We start from the raw sequence: 17444 nt of genomic DNA on the forward strand, positions 1-17444 counted from the left end.
CTGGCTCCACGCTCAGAAATCGCTCCTGGCAGGCACAGGGGACCATATGGGATGCCAGGATTTGAACCAATGACCTTCTGCATGAAAGGCAAACGCCTTACCTCCATGCTATCTCTCCGGCCCCAGGAAGATTTTTTTTTTTTTTTTTTTTTTGCTTTCTCTCAAGTCCTATTGGTTTTGCTTGTAGACCATGATTGAGAGTGATTTATCTAGAATTGTGTTTAGTATATGATGTGAGGTAGGGGGCAAAGAACTTTTCATTTCTTCCTCCGGATAGTTTATGCAGTTCTATTTATTGAAAAACGATATCTCTTCCTACAGAGAATTGTATTGGTCTAGTGCAAGAATCTCCTAACAGTGTAGGTGCAGGTCTGAATGCTGTTTGGTTCCACTGAGTCATTCAATTATCGTCATGCCTGCCTTGCTCTGTCTTAAATCCTTTGTAATTTATGATAGGTCTTTCTGTCTAGTTCTGTCAGCTCTTTCATTGACATATCTTGTTTTTCTAGGCCCTTTGCATTTCTATATAAATTGCAGGGTAAGTCTGTAAATTTCCATCAGGAACCAAAAAACCTGCTTGAATTTTTACTGGACGTATTGCATCCATTTAGGAAAGTTGATAACTGCAATATTAGAATCTTTTCATCTATTAATTTGGTTTTATTCCTCCAGTTGTTTTTCATGTCTAGCAATCCTGCTTTATAGTTTTAGGATGAAGGTTTGTTTTTAAAGACTTAGTCATAGGTCTTTGATATTCTTTATACTTAAAATGTCAGTATTTATTTGTTGCTGGCATATAAAAATACAGTTGAGTTTTATATATTGACTTTGTATTCCTCAGCATTTTTTGTATGTTGTGTTAATTGAGGTATAATTTCCCTTTGATGGGATTCACTTTCTGAATTCAGGGTGTTTTTGGCGGGGGAGGGGAAGTTATTTTATTTTGGGGCCACATCCAGCTATGCTCAGGGGTTACTTCTGTCTCTGCACTCAGGAATTACTCCTGGCCAGGCTCAGAGAACCATATTGAACTGAAGATTGAACTCTAGTTATCTGTGTTCAAGGCAAATGTCTTCCCTGCTGTATTATTGAGTCCTTCCTTCCTTCCTTCCTTCCTTCCTTCCTTCCTTCCTTCCTTCCTTCCTTCCTTCCTTCCTTCCTTCCTTCCTTCCTTCCTTCCTTCCTTCCTTCCTTCCTTCCTTCCTTTCTTCCTCCCTCCCTCCCTCCCTCCCTCCCTCCCTCCCTCCCTCCCTCCCTCCCTCCCTCCTTCCTTTCTTCCTCCCTCCCTCCCTCCCTCCCTCCCTCCCTCCCTCCCTCCCTTCCTTCCTTTCTTCTTTCCTTCCTTCCTTCCCTCCCTCCCTCTCTTTCTCCTTCCCTCTCTTTCTCCTTCCTCCTTCCCACCCTCCTTCCCTTTCTCCCTCCCTCCCTCCCTCCCTCCCTCCCTCCCTCCCTCCCTCCCTCCCTCCCTCCCTCCCTCCCTCCCTCCTTTTCTTCCTTCCTTCTCTACTCCCCTCTCCACTCCTCTATTTCCCTCCCTTTCCCTCCCCTTTCCTCTCCATTCTTTAGTCTAAGCTCCTTGCTTTTTCTTCAGCACTGTATTTAGAGGTAGGAACAGGTAATCCTTTCCTTACCACCAATCTGGATGATGAAATGCTCAGTTTGTCACCATTTCGTATCAGAATTTTAGATTTTCATAGGTGCCTTTTCAGAGGCAGAAAGGTGTGCACAAATTTCACACTATTTGTGTTGTTTTTTTTTTTAAAGGAGTTTCTACATGATTCTTGAATGTCATCTCTCAACCAAAATAGTGAGGACCACAGATAAATTACATATGTGGGGGTCCCTCAGCACAAGATGGAGGGTCCAGCTGGTAGAACCAGGTAGCCACGGGAAGGAAGCATGGTGGAAGGGGGCCACATTGAGGACAAAGTTGAGAAACTTGGCTCTGAGTTTCCTTAATATGTGTGATTACATACTTCAGCTGTGGTCGAAAGTTCTGGAATGAACATAGTTTTCCTGCTGTCACACTCTCCTTGAACTACATACAGTGTATTCAGTGCATTGAAGTTTTGCTCTTTCATGAGGCTTGAACTTAAACTCATAAATTGATTGGCGTGCTCCATTGAGATGGGTCTTTTGACCTGTCCACTCAGCCAAGAGCGAAGTGCCCTCACTGGACTTTACTGGTTGTTTCAAATTGCATTTGCATGTGTTTTTAATTCTGTCGACTTATTACTTAACCTTTTATTTAGAAAAAGCGACACTTTCAGAAAAATCGCCCATTTGAGACAGGGAGTGTACCTCTTTCATGTCAGAGTTAACAGCTCTCATACCCACACCACTAAAAGCCAAAGTGTGTGATTAATTAATCTCGGCTCTTCTTTCAACAGCTGCTGAAATAGCTCAAGAAATCGAAAATATGGAGAAGACTAGGATGCGTCTGGAAGCCAGCAGGCTCAACGAAAGCGTATGTTGATGGTCTCGTTCAGACACTGAATTTAAAGCCTCCTAAAGTTACAGCTCCCTAGTTTCCAGTGTCTTCTCTGGGCGACTTGAGCCTCCCATTGCCATTGCATATTGCCATCTACGCAGCTTATATGCAGCCCAGGATTGGATCCTGTGTCCATCTGGTCCACAGAGAATAATCCAGAGGAGTGAAGGCTTGTGGGTAAAGCCTGTGTGTGTGACACAAGAAGACCATGTCACTGCTGTTTTCTCTGTTGCTTGCCCTTGATGAACTCTTAGGTCATCCTTGGCCCTCAGATTCATCCTTTGTGAAACTCAGGGTTCAGCTACCACAATCTCCAATGTCCTTGGTCTGGCCCGCTGCAACTCTTAATTTATACCAATGGAACAATGAAGTAATTCGTGGTGTAGGAGGATTGAATTCTTGTTGGAGCTTATTAAGGCCTTAGATTTTTCACTATTGTCTTCCTATAGTTTGATGCCCAAACTTAAACTGAGAAAGAAAATAACCTCATGTCCTTTGACACTGGAGGAAAGAGGTGCTTTGGGCTTTCCAGTAGTTTTTCCTAGACCATCTGGTACTGTGTCTATAATAACAGCAACGGCTTTAGAGAAGTTAGTTATAATTAGATGATAGGGGCGAAATAAGATGTTTTTTTTATTGACTTTATTAAATTACCTGTGATATGCTAATAGTAAGAGAGCAAGTTTGTAAGTTTGTAGTTTATCATAGTGGGTAGATGTCTGACCTCTTTGATCTAAATTTTTATTTTATTATTATTAGTATTATTTTTGGACCATACCTGTCAGTATTCAGGGGTTACTCCTGCCTTTTTATGTAGAAATCCCTCCTGGCAGGCTCGGGACCATATGGGGTGGTGGTGGGGAATCGAACCCAGGTCTGTCCCAGGTTGGCAGCATGCAAGGCAAATGCCTTACTCGCTTTGCTAACATTCCAGCCCCTATCTAAAAATTTTAGAAAGAGGAACTGTTAGCTTAGTATGAATGCTATTTGCCCTTTCACTCAGCGTTTCCTGGTAGAGTTGGAGGAGTCAGGCTGCAAGAAAGAGAGAGAAGCAGACAGAGATTCTGCCACGGAAATGGTCTGATAAATATCTCTCTACCCTTACTGCTTCTCCTCTTACCTGGCTCTTCATGGATGTTAAGATTTGATGTTGAAATAGGAACTTTAATGGATCATGGTCTTAATACTTTATATGTTTTAAGGGGGAGGTCAACGTTTTCTAAATGAGAAAAATGTACTGAATATGATATATTCAGTAATGATGTAATTTGGGGGGGAGGTACAGAGTCTGTATAAGAGACTAAGATTTCTTTCCTCATTTAAGCACCCACTTTCAAAAGTTAGAAATTTGTAGTGATAGTTTCTGTTTCCATCATATTTTTTGGGGGGGGGGGATTTAATGAAGACTTTTTGGTATGGTTCCAGATAATGGTTTTCACGAAGCACCAGACAGAAAAGGAAATAGATGAGATCCACAGCAAATACCGTAAGTTGTGCTATGTTTTCTTCTTTTGTCAAGAGCTCAGGTTGCAGTTTTATCATTTTAAGTAATTTATGAAGCGTTCAGGGCTTGGAGACCATATATGGTGGTGGGGTTTGAACCTTACTTGGCCGTGTGCAAAGCAAGTACCTTAATCTATATATTTTCTCTCTGGTTCCAGGATCTACCTTTTATTTTTAATTGTTTTAATTTTAATTTTAATATTTTTAAATTTTATTTTATTGAAACCATTTTGATTTACAAAGTCATTCATACTTGGATTTCAGACACGCAATGAATTAGGGCCAATCCCACCATCAATGTTGACCTCTCTCCACCATTATTTTCAGAGTGCATCCTGTACCACCACCCTTTGCTCCCTGGCCTGCCAATATAACAAATCTATTTTAAGTTTAGATTTTAATAACTTGTGCCTCTTGATTCTATTGTTGTTGACTTGCTTGGTTATTTTGTTCTGACCTTTTTTTTTTATCTCCACCAATACACCTGAGACCACTTGGCCCCTGGCCCCCACCCTTTTCCCCCCTTCTTTTTTTTTTTTTTTTATTTTTTGTGGTTTTTAGGTCACACCTGGCAGTGCTCAGGGGTTTCTCCTGGCTCTATGCTCAGAAATTGCTCCTGGCAGGCTCGGGGACCATATGGGATGCCGGGATTCGAACCAATGACCTTCTGCATGAAAGGCAAACGCCTTACCTCCATGTTATCTCTCCGGCCCCCCTTCTTAATTTTATAGAAAAAGACAGAAATATGTGGTAAAGCAAAGTAATTCGTGCCCCAAGGTTCTATGAAATAGGTGGGAGCCCTATATAAAAGATAAAAAAAGGTGTGGCAGTTTTTTGCATAGGTGCAGCAAAAGTTAGGGAAAATAGAAAGATGAAACCTTTGGCTTCAAAACAGGGTGTCCCTACCTACCCATGAACCATCCTGCCATTGGAGCAACTACAGGCTCTAGGCATACTAAGTTGTCTAACTCCAAAGTCTTTCTTCATGGTCCCAGGAAAAATTCTCAATCACAGCAAAGTCAGGGTGTCATGAAGTGTCTTCTGGTTTCATCTTACAGTTAGGAAAACCCTCCCTGAAAGCAAGTTGTTGGTATTTCCAAGTCATTGGGATTTCATATGAATCCACCCTAGAGCAAGTTGGTGCTGGCATAGTAATAGGACCTTCCCTGGTTGAAATTTGATTCCTGATGCTGGTGCAGAAAACCATGCCAGTTCCGGAGCTGGTGAGGTGGCGCTAGAGTTAAGGTGTCTGCCTTGCAAGCGCTAGCCAAGGAAGGACCGCGGTTCGATCCCCTGGCGTTCCATATGGTCCCCCCAAGCCAGAGGCAATTTCTGAGTGCTTAGCCAGGAGTAACCCCTGAGCATCAAACGGGTATGGCCCAAAAACAAAACAAAACAAAACAAAACAAAACAAAACAAAACCATGCCAGTTCCAAAGATGGGATCCAAGGTTTGAGGCTGAATGATTGAAGTCTGATCAACTGAAGCCTAAGTCAATGTCACTATGACAAATGTTCAGGGTGAAATTAAAAATGAGGCATTCTTATTCCTATTAGAACTTCTTTCTATATGTAAGATCTCCCCATTTTAATGGTCCTATGCAAAAAAAGGAAAAATGCCACAGGGATACTATACTGGTGCAGATGGGGGTAAAAATAACAAGCTAAACAATCCCTATAACCTGGGTCTAACATGAACTCAGAATCCAAGAGAAACTTATCTACTAGAATTTCCTACTACATAAATCGAAAAAGGGGGTGGGGAAAAACTACAGCTACGTAAGGAAATACAAAATAAGAATTATACCTATTAAAGAAATATATCTAAGGAAATAGACACATCTTTAAGTCTTTTGAAATAGTCTGGGGGTGAGGGGAATAAAATCCAGAGCAAATCTTCAGCCTGTGATGTGGTCTTTTGGGTTCTGAAAAAAAAAAAAAAAAATGGCTCCCAGAGTCACAGATCAGGAAATGTCCTTAAGCCGAGTGTCTCTCAAAAGCTGAATCTGGTAGCGAGCAATTGTTCACAGCGAAGGGAGATAGGAGACAAAAGGCCACTGAGAGCAAATCAGCAGCAGCACTGGCAGCTTCTTCCCTGGCCAAAGTAAGGCGGGCTGGGAGGCTGCCATTTTGCTTTGGGTGCTGGCTGGCAGTGGGCTGGGGTGGGGTGGGGGAAATGCTTTGGATCCTGAGGAGTTAAGAACTGAGGGTAAAAAGGGTTAAATAGGGAAAAATAATACATTGGGTGAGACAGCAAAAGGACAGAAAAGGATTTGTAAAGTTGTGAGCAGAGGAGAGGGGAAAAGGAAGGCTTATATATAACGGGGAAGGACTATATACAACATAGACAGACATTATGTACAATATAGAGAGACATAGGGGTAGCTACCACACACCACTCACACACATACAGACGTAGACTATGAAGATCCATCCATAGGTTGCGATTGAAAAACTGACCCAGGTGGGACAGGTCAGAGCGTTTAAAAAATATAAAGCCGGCATGTCACTTGGAAAGATTTTCCAATTCCTAGGCAAATCATCACTGGTGAGGATACATTTTGCTGAGAAAAGGCTTCGTGGGTTAGATTGTGCATAGAACATTCTTAAAACAATCATACTTTCCAAGTCTAGAATACTAAGTAATATGGTGATGAGCACTGTAAAAGGACTCTACATCATGAATATTCCTCTAACGGGTCTTGAGCATCCAGGTTCCTTTTCTGAACACAAACTGAAAACATGGGCGTTATGACATGATAGTAAACTTAGCTTGACTTGAAAATAAATTGCAAAACATAATGAGCACTGTGGCAGGAGTCTGGCATGCAGTTGCCTATTCCAGTGATATCTGTGGACCTAAACATTAGATTGTATTAGCAGGCATAATCAAATGGGAAATGAATAGATTAGAATATTTGTTGGGCCTGGAGAGATAGCACAGCGGCGTTTGCCTTGCAAGCAGCCGATCCAGGACCAAAGGTGGTTGGTTCGAATCCCGGTGTCCCATAGGGTCCCCCGTGCCTGCCAGGAGCTATTTCTGAGCAGACAGCCAGGAGTAACCCCTGAGCACCGCCGGGTGTGGCCCAAAAACAAAAACAAACAAAAAAAATATTTGTCAAGGTATTATCATACTGATGCTATAATATTTGGAGTCTTATATTCTGTAACACTGTAATGTGAAACGAGGGCGACCAATTTATATCTCAAAGGACCACTGTGAGCAAAAATTAGAGTCATTATAGACATATTAAAATTAAGACATTCTTATAATGAGCACTGTAGTCGGAATCCATGGCTTTCAGATGCATTCTGCACCTGTTTCTGTGTCTAAAATCATTAGAACATTATAGACATCAATAGAGAGCAGTTATTTGGACATCTGCTCAGTCTAAACAGCTGTATCAGTTGCTGCAGTTCTCTTTGAAGTATGAAAGAGAATATAAACTTTTATGGTTCTCCTCTTCTGCTCAGCTTCTTTCCTTCTCTCGATGCTCTGGAACCAATGGTGTTTGTGACCAATACCATTTAGACCATTCTGTTTCTTTATGCAGTTATTCTAAATACCACATATAAGTGATACTATTTTGTACTGATCTTTCTTCTAGTTTGTTTCATTTAACATAATATCTTCTATTGCATCCCTGTTGCTGCAAATTGCATCATTCCTTACAACTATGCAGTATTTCATTATATATTTGTACCACATCTTCCTGGTCCTCTTGTCTGTTGTTGGACATCTAGTTGAATAATGTTATTTAAGTCAGAACTCTAAGCTGCCTCTGAGCTAGGCCCTTTCTCCTGGGTGTCTTCCCCTTGTGCATCTGTTTCTGTTATAAGGGGACCCAGCCCAGCCAAAAGTAAGAATTTAGAGGTAGAATTCCCCCCTCTTTCTCTCCCTCCCTTCCCACCTTTTCTCCCTTCTTCCCTCCCTTCTCTTTTCTCCCCGATTCTCTAACCAGCACTGCACAAGGCTTATTCCTACACTCAGGAATCACTCCTGGTGTTGCTTGGGGGACCATCTGAGATACCAGGGACTGAGTCTAGGTTAGCTGCATGTAAGGCAAGTGCCCTGCCCACTGTATTACCTCAGTGGCCCCAGAAATTAATTATTCTTCACCCTATACTTATAGTTTTTCTGGGTTCATATCCTACTTTTTTTTTAATATATTTTATTTTATTTAAACACCTTGATTACATACATGATTGTGTTTGGGTTTCAGTCATGTAAAGAACACCACCCATCACCAGTGCAACATTCCCATCACCAATGTCCCACCACCCAACCCATGCCTGTACTCTAGACAGGCTTTCTATTTCCCTCATACATTCTCATTATTAGGAAAGTTCAGAATGTAGTTATTTCTCTAACTAAACTCATCACTCTTTGTGCTGAGCTTTATGAGGTGAGCTGGAACTTCCAGCTCTTTTCACTTTTGTGTCTGAAAATTATTATTGCAATAATATCTTTCATTTTTCTTAAAACCCATAGATGAGTGAAACCATTCTGTGTCTTTCTCTCTCTCTCTGACTTATTTCACTCAGTATAATGGATTCCATGTACATCCATGTATAGGAAAATTTCATGACTTCATCTCTCCTGACAGCTGCATAATATTCCATTGTGTATATGTACCACAGTTTCTTTAGCCATTCGTCTGTTGAAGGGCATCTTGGTTGTTTCCAGAGTCTTGCTATAGTAAATAGTGCTGCGATGAATATAGGTGTAAAGAAGGGATTTTTGTATTGTATTTTTGTGTTCCTAGGGTATATCCGTAGGAGTGGTATAGCTGGATTGTATGGGAGCTCGATTTCCAGTTTTTGGAGGAATCTCCATATCGCTTTCCATAAAAGTTGAACTAGGTGGCATTCCCACCAGCAGTGGATAAGAGTTCCTTTCTCTCCACATCCAAATGTATTTGTTTGCATCATTGCTCTTCTCCCTTTGTGGCTGTCAGCACCATTAGGACATGCATACCAGGCCACAGTGCTCTCTAAGGGCTGGGTCCCTGTATTGTGCTGCTTACATTCTTGCTGTGGTGCAGGCACTTGGGGGAGGCAAGTATTTGGCTACTCAGCTCTTCCTCCGGCCTGCACACTCTGCTTTTTCTAGAGTTAATAATTCTCTTTTTATTTGCTTTGGTTTTCTCTTTATCTAGTATTAATTCACCTCATAGAAATCACATCCTAAGACAAACACGCTGATGTCAGCAGCATGAGTTCCTGGGGAGTGCCCTCCCGGCCCTCCCCACCCATCTCTCTGCAGCCACCTCACTAGGGGGAGTCTCTGCCTGCCCCCTCTGTGTTACAGCACTTTTGTTCATCTCAGAATCTTGTCTTTCCTCCCTCCTTGCTTGGGAGGATCCATGAGCAGGAAGCTGGCAAGTGCCCCTAAAATACGCTCATCCCCGGGGAAAGAGCTGTCTGGTGGCTGTTTGGCTGCTTCTCTTTAGTCCAGGGGTTATCCTTCCCCTGCAGTTGTGGGAGGAATTTTCCCCATCATGTCCTGTCTCCTTCAGGCCGAAGGATTTTTGTTTCCTTGTCCCACTGTGTTTGCGGCAGCCATTGGCACGTTCTATCTTCTAAGTGGCACCCAGCCTAAACATATCTTATCTTGCATTCATTCTTTTTTTGTTTATTTGTTTTTGGGTCACCCCAGGCAGCGCTCAGGGGTTACTCCTGGCTCTACACTCAGAAATTGCTCCTGGCAGGCTCGGGTGACCATATGGGATGCTGGGATTTGAACTGCTGTCCTTCTGCATGTAAGGAAAATGCCCTAACTTCATGCTATCTCTCTGACCCCTTGCATTCATTCTTGACCCTTCAGTTTCATTGATATTCAGAGCAGAAAATTATCTTCTGAACTGGGCAAGTCTTCATTTCAAGCCTCTCTTTTCTGAGGGCCACTTGCCCTCCTTTCACTTCTTTTCCAGAACCTTCTCTCAGACTGCCCCTCTCTCACCTCCTCCCTGTCAGGCTTGGCTGCTGTTTCCCCCACCACGTTGGATGCTGCCTGTTTCCCTCCAGTCACTTGGATGAAATAAAGTTTCTTCTGCTATTTTTTTTTTTTTTTAGGGTTTTTGGGTCACACCCGGCAGTACTCGGGTTACTCCTGGCACTACGCTCAGAAATCGCCCCTGGCAGGCTCAGGGGACCATATGGGATGCTGGGATTCGAACCACCATCCTTCTGCATGCAAGGCAAATGCTTTACCTCCATGCCATCTCTTCTGCGCCTTCTGCTTTGTTTTGAGCTTTTTCATCTTTGTCTCAGCCGTACATTCCATCTAAGTGTTCTGAGTTTTTATATATGTAATATGTGCCCCACATTAGTTTAGGAACTGGAAACTCAGAAATGGATAGGCCCAGAGTGCAATTTTGAAGTAGTACTCTAGTGTGTTGGTAGAGGCCTTTGGATTGTCCTTTTATTGCCTTTTAATTAGATTCCTCTTAATTGGTTCCTTTGGTTTACATGTTAAAAAAAATGTTTCCCCATTGCCTCTTCCTCTGGCTCTTTCCCCTTCCCTTGGGGATGAGCTTTGTTTATCCCAATAAAGGCTACTCAAGTGGTCTGGAGGGGAGCTGCCATCTTGGCTCTTAGTTCCATGTGGTGGAGCAACTCACTTGTGGGTGAAAAGCTTGTGGTGCGAGTTTCTGGCCTGCTATTTCTTCCCAATTCTGTGTGGATTATTTTCTGTATTGGAATTGCTTCTGGACCTTGCGTCTCTTGTCCTACCTGGACTTGGAGCCTGGGAATCCCTCTCTCTCTCTCTGGGTATTGTAGAACACACAAACCACCATTTCACACTAGCGTTTTCAAAAGGGTAAGTGAAAGAAGGAACATTGATTTGTTTCTGATAGAACAGACACAGTTGTTACTGTCGAATCGATTGTTAATGTGTTCGTATAGATTGGCCCAGGATTTCATGTAGCAAAATCCTACTCATGGGGAAATGTGGCATTTCTAGAGACCCGTGGTCTGCCTCGAAGTCTCTCTACCTGGATCTTTGTCAGATTGGGTTAGGCCCCAAGACTGTTCCAGCATGCTGATCTTACCACCTAAAGCTATTCTCCAGGACCCTATGGAGTCCAGACTTTCACCTTCCCAATAAAACTCACAGAATTTTCTTCCCCAAGTAAACTTTTCTCGATCTCTACTTTTCTCCTCCTCTTCTACATCATCAGGATTCATCGGTTTGCCTGGGTCAGTGAGGGGATGAAGAGGAAATGCTGGCATTGTATTTTCCATCAGACTTTCCGTGGAGACAGGCTGCTGGAATCCAGGCATATTGCAAGCGTTCTTGTTCATCTTCTATATACTTCACTTTTCAAAGGAACGGGGCCACCGACTCTAATTAAGAGAGAGACTTTCCCTCTGCCTGATCCTGCCTTCTCGCTTTCTCATAGAAAAGACAGGAAGGCAGGAAATCTCAGTTGAGTTGCTACATATACTGGAAGTGCAGACCCCGGAACTCTACCTAAGATGCCTGATCTTGTGATGTGAACTCAAAGCTCTGCCCTGGACCCAGAACCTTGGGAGGAGTGAGGGGTGTCAGGAGTACCATCAGCAGAGTCAGCCCCAGCTTCAGGGGTGGTGCTCTCCCGTAGCCCCACCTCATAGACACTTCCTTTCGTGCTGGTGCCTATTTCTCCTGGTCTCGAGCAGTCTTCTGAAAATGGGTTGATAGCTAAGATTTCCCGAAAGAAAAGAAACGAACAGATCAGTCCTTTGGAACTTTGCTTGCAGATGTGGGAAAGTACCAGGGTGGAAACAGATGGCTGTTAGCTGAGGTTTTCCGCTCCAGCCATCTTGGTACAATTTCTTCATTGAGAGTATGGAATATTCCAGAAGCCTCTCAGCAGACTGCAGAGGGTTCTCCTTATCTGCTGGCCACAACAGATAACCTGGGAAACTCCGGGTTTCTGCCTTGGCAAAGGTGGTTCTATTTCTACCAGGAAAACCAAAAGCTGTAGTGAAGGGGTCAGAGCGATAGGGTGGGTAGGGTGTTTGCCTTGTATGCTGCTGACCGGGGTTCAATGCCTAGCATCCCCTATGGTTCCCCAAGCCTGCCAAGAGTGATTTCTGAGTGTAGCGCCAGGAGTAACCTCTCAGTTACGGCCCCCAAACCAAAACCAAAACCAAAACCAAAAAAAAAAACCCAGAAAGCTGCAATGGACAATCAGCTGTTAGGAGCAGCTCACCGTGGGCTTTTCTACACGATACCCACTTACTTACTCAGAACAGGCAAAGCTTTTCTTAACAGTTTAATCTTCTCCTTTGTGTTTTCATCCGGCCACTCGTTAATTCTGCAGCTATCCCTCATATGACAGCCACTGTTCAGTGCACCGAGAAAGCACTGATAAGCCAGATCTATCTCCTTCTCTTGGAGCTTCTGCCCTAATAGCAGAGGAATAACAATCAATCAGCAAGTTATAATGCCACGATTTAGGGGTAGCTAATGCAATTATAAGAATAAAACAGTAATTTGGTAGAAATTATAGATGCCTCAGATAAGGTCACTGACAAAAGACTTCTGGAGAAAGTTGACATTTGAGTTGAGTCATAGGTAAAATCCAATAAAATAGATAGCTTTCAGAGCACTAGGGAAAGACATTTTCAGGCTAGGGCACATCCCTGAAGGGGCCCTGCAGGAGAAACCCAATGAGGAGCAGCTGGGGCCCCCGGGGCTGGCGAGAAGTACGATTCTCAATGTGGTGGGAAGTGACTGAGGGACTCCAGGTCAACCCACATCTTCATCTGTACTTATAAGTCAGGTGGTCTGTGGAGTGGAGACTTACTGTAAGGTGGAAAGCAGAAAGAAAACTAGTGGTTCCATTCTTCAAGCAAGCAAGGGTTGATCCCTGCATATTGCCTCTGGACCCCATTCCAGGCATTGGGGAAGGGGCATTAAAAAGCCCTGGACCTGAGAGATAGTCCAGCAGACCTTGTGCTTGCCAAACCAGGTTTGATCCCCGGCATCCCATATGGTCCTGTGAGCACTACTGGGGTGGCCCTAAGACAAACAGACAAAAAGAAATCATAAGTTGGAGCCACACCTTGTGGTATTCAGGACTTACTCTTGACTGCTCAGAGGTCATTCCTGAAGTGTGCTCAGGACCATATGGAGTTCCAAAAATCAAATCTGGCATTTTTGCTTGCAAGAAGGAATGTGCCCTACCTACCGTCCTATTTCTCAAGCCTTTCTTTACTGTCCGGGATCTATTTTTTCTTTTTTGGTTTTGGGTCCATACCAGCGGTGCTCTGGGGTTACTACTCCTGACTCTGCACGTAGGGATCGCTCCTAGTGGACTCTGGGGACTGTATGGGGGTACTGAGGATTGAGCCCTGAATGATGGTGTAAAAGGCAAGTGCTCTCTCTGCTGTACTATTCTATTGCTCCTGCCCCAATGTTTAGGATCTGATTCTCATATTGATTTTTTATTTTTTTGGTTTTTGGTTTTTGGGTTACACCCGACAGCACTCAGGTTGTACTCCTGGCTCTATGCTCTGAAGTTGCTCGTGGCAGGCTTGGGGGACCATATGGGATGCTGGGATTTGAACCACTGACCTTCTGCATGAGAGGCAAACACCTTACCTCCATGCTATCTCTCCGGCCCCTCTCATATTGATTTCTACCTTTACAGTATTAGCAAACAGTTTGGGTTCATATTTAGGAAAAATATCTATCCTCATTTTGCTAATTGAAAAGTAGCAAGTTCCTTTTAATAGACTTCTTAGATAGCCTTGCATATTGTTCCTTACATCAAAACTTGACCAAGGTATTTCAGAAAAGTCAGTTAAAATGGAATTTGAAAGCATATAGTAAAGTTTTTACTTTTTGTTTTGTTTTGTTTTGGGGCCACACCTGGCACCGCTCAGGGGTTACTCCTGGCTCTATGCTCAGAAATTGCTCCTGGCAGGCTTGGGGAACCATATGGGATGCTGGGGATCTTGTCTACATACAAGGCAAATGCCCCACCTCTGTGCTATCGCTGGGGCCCCTCCTTTTTATATTTTTAAAGGTGCTGGTGACGTATTTTCAAATGATGCTCAAAATCTCCCTTCCAACCACATGTCTTCCACATCAGAAAAAACGATTTTCCAACATTTTTTTTAGTGAAAGAAAAAAGAGTAATAAAAGTTAGTGCTGGGGAAACTTGGTTTCCAAAAGGTCTACCTGAAAAGCACCCTGCCTCCATTTTTTTCCTAAGACTTTTCTTTCTCTCCCTCATCTGTTCCTGGCACCTCTGACTTTTCCCTATCCCTGAGTTCCTTCCTTTGCCCATGTTGGCACCACATGGTGCACCACCTCATCTCTGCATTGCTCTTGGACAAGAACTTCTTCATCTTTCCCACTCTGCTTCTTTCCTTATTGCTGATTATAGATCTGTTGCCCAATGCACTCCATTAAGCTGTCCAGCCAGTCTGATGGAACCTCTTAGTCGGTCTCCTCTATCTGTTTTTAATGGTGTTGGCGTTTTCTCAGCTGCTTCCCCAGTTGCATTAAGTAAAGAGCAGCGACTTGCTTTGTATTGTCTGAATACACACATGCTCACGTCACAGCACATCCCAGGGACACCGGAGCTGCAGGAAATGGTGCCGAGATAGGGAGTTGTTGGGTTCCCAGCCACTGGGTATGGTTGGGATCTTTGAGGCCATCTTCATGATGGGATCCAGACGGAAAGATGGGGGTAGCTGTTCACTGTGGTAAGAACTGTGTTGCTCACTCCATGGAGGCCAGACCCCATGTGTCAGGGAGAACTAAGGCTGCTTGCAGAGTGCCAGTGCAGCTGAGTGGGCACATCAGTGAGGCAAAAAAGGTGAATAGACGCCATGTTCCAAAATGGCACCAGGGGTTCCCACTTGCATTGTTGCTTTATTTCTGATCGCTTTTAGCTACTTGTACATGTCATTGGGTTCATGAAGAATTCCATGAGATTTGACTGAGGGGATCACTGGTTCCAACTTGTTCTGTGATGGAAAGAAAGAATCTGCCCTGACGTGTGGTAAGGGCTGAGTCTCCCCTCCAAAGGGAGGCCAGGCAGTAGGTTGTGGCGATGGTCCCAAAGGCATAGGTGATTGTGGGGCTGGTTCCAGAGATACAAGGATGAGTCCATATTCCAGATTGCAAGAAACATGTTTAATCCATGTGGTTCCCTGAGCCTGTCAAGAGTGATCTGAGTGCAGAGTCCGGTATAAGCCCTGAGCATCGCTAGGTGACCCCAAAGCAGATCAAACAAAGCAAAACAAAACTACTTTGATGTGCATTTGTTCAGCTGCTCTCCACCATGCAGTCTTAAGAGGTGAATTCTAGCAATAGATGCAGCAGAACTGAGGTTTCAGATTTGTCTTCTCCCTTCCCAGATGTAGCGTCCATCTGCTTTGAGGTGAGGAGATGAACAGAAATCATTGCTTTTGCTGTAAAATTGAGAATATTAGATCTCGTAAACATGGAACGTTTGGGATTTTGTTTTTTTCTTCAGAAGAGAAAATTATTAAGGTGCATTTACTGCTAATAAGATGCTTTTTGCAAATTTCTTTCGTGAGAGTTTTTTTCATGATCAAAAATTATGTTTGGAAGATAAGACTTGTGATTTGGGGGGTTTGAACCCAGGCTTCCACATACAAAGGATTCCCTGCCCCTTTTTAGGCATCTTCCAGCCCTATCAGTCATTTCAAGTCTACACCTGTGTGCCCAGTGGCCTAGATCTGGACTCCATTGTTTTTAGTTCCTCTGGCTCTTGGATTGGAGGAGTTGAAACATAAAGTCTTTCTATACAGACTTGGTCCCAGGACAAGATCTGGACAGCTGGACAACAGCCAATATCTGGGAACATCTCAGCGTCCAAGAGTATAAAGACACTGGTCCATGGGCACACTGGAACACGATAAGGAAGACAAAATCATGCAGGTTGCCATGCCTTGAATGAAACTGGAGGGAACCTTATTGATTGACATCACCTAGGGGAGAGAGACAGATAATAGAACCCTTCTTACAGGGGAGAGAGAGTGCAGTGGGAAGAGCACTTGCCTTGTGTGCCAGTCAACCTGGGTTTAATCCATGTGATTCCCTGAGCCTGTCAAGAGTGATCAGAGTGCAGAGCCCGGCGTAAGCCCTGAGCGAGCATCGCTAGGTGACCCCAAAGCAGATCAAACAAAACAAAACAAAACAGAACAGAAGGTTTACTAGATGCTTTGCAAGCTAGCATGTTTGTTTCACTTGGAGTTTCTATCTCTTGCCTTGCACATCTCTACATTGGAATTGGTTGGGAGCTATTTTTCCTGATTATCAAGACAACTATCACATATATGGAGAACATTGAAACAAATGTGCGATTAGAGGCAAGACTGAGGAAACTGAATGTACCCCAGTTGGGACTTCGCACATCCACCAACAAGAATGCATTTCCATGGTCATCAGCTACCTAATAGAGCGGTAATGTTGCTCCCAGCAGAGAAGGCCCAAATCCTGGTTAGAAGGCGCACTCTAAGATGTGCAGTTTTCCACGGAACCAGTCTGTCCTTTCCCAGCTCTCCTAGCATTCGTCAGCAAGGGAAAAACATTGATGACCTCTTCAGACTGCAGCCATCTACTGACTCAATCTAATATGCATTTAATAAGAGGCCGTATCTAGAGTCTTGGTGAAGGGCTGTACAGTTCTGGAATAGAACTCAGGCCTCACACTGACACATGTGCTCTGCCTTGTTCTACTACTAAGTAACTTCATAGAACCCATGGCATATTTGAGCACTTGATTGCGTGTGCCCATGTGTCCTTGGCTATCTGAACCAGCTTCAGATCACAAGAGGGTTACGTGAGTCCCATAACTGGCTGCTACTCTAAGTTGAACCCTCTACAGGGACCAGGAGGCAGAGCCTCAAAGATTGCTGAATCTGTAATAATAGTAAAAATAAGGTCAGGGTAGTTCTAAGCTCCTAATGTACGAAGGATTGATGGAGGAATTTGGAAAGTTAAAGAGACTCACATGGACAGGAGGCTGCACTGGAAATGGACAGCCTTAGTTTACACAGCCCAGCTTCCTTCCTACTTCTGATTTCTCATGTTGTTAAGACCAGCACACTTTATTTATTTATTTATTTTTTATAATTATCTTTATTTAAACACCGTGATTACAAACATGATTATAGTTGTATGATTACAGTCATGTAAAGAACACCCCCCTTCACCAGTGCAACATTCCCACCACCAATTTCCCAGATCTCCCTCCTCCCCACCCCCTACACCTGTACTCGAGACAGGCTTTCTACTTCCCTCATTCATTCACATTGTTATGATAGTTTTCAGTGTAGTCATCTCTCCAACAGCACTCATCACTCTGTGTGATGAGCTTCATAAGACCAGCACACTTTAAAAAGAGTAAAGATGTTCACAGCAGGCCAGCTTCATAGACTGAAACTTTTCTCAAATGAGATGTCAAACAAGCCATGAA

The 17444-nt window shown here is 43.6% G+C and overlaps 1 protein-coding gene across 2 annotated transcripts in view; it reads left to right on the plus strand.

The window, feature by feature from the left end:
* RAD18 (RAD18 E3 ubiquitin protein ligase) overlaps positions 1–17444 on the plus strand; it is a 79592-nt gene that overhangs the window by 36263 nt on the left and 25885 nt on the right. For both annotated transcript variants that reach the window (XM_049766298.1, XM_049766297.1), the window contains 2 exons: positions 2391–2467; positions 3917–3977. In XM_049766298.1, the coding sequence (XP_049622255.1) occupies positions 2391–2467; positions 3917–3977 (138 nt within the window). The remainder of the gene's footprint in view (positions 1–2390; positions 2468–3916; positions 3978–17444) is intronic.

Source organism: Suncus etruscus, chromosome 20, assembly GCF_024139225.1.
Source record: "Suncus etruscus isolate mSunEtr1 chromosome 20, mSunEtr1.pri.cur, whole genome shotgun sequence".
Taxonomy (NCBI): domain Eukaryota; kingdom Metazoa; phylum Chordata; class Mammalia; order Eulipotyphla; family Soricidae; genus Suncus; species Suncus etruscus.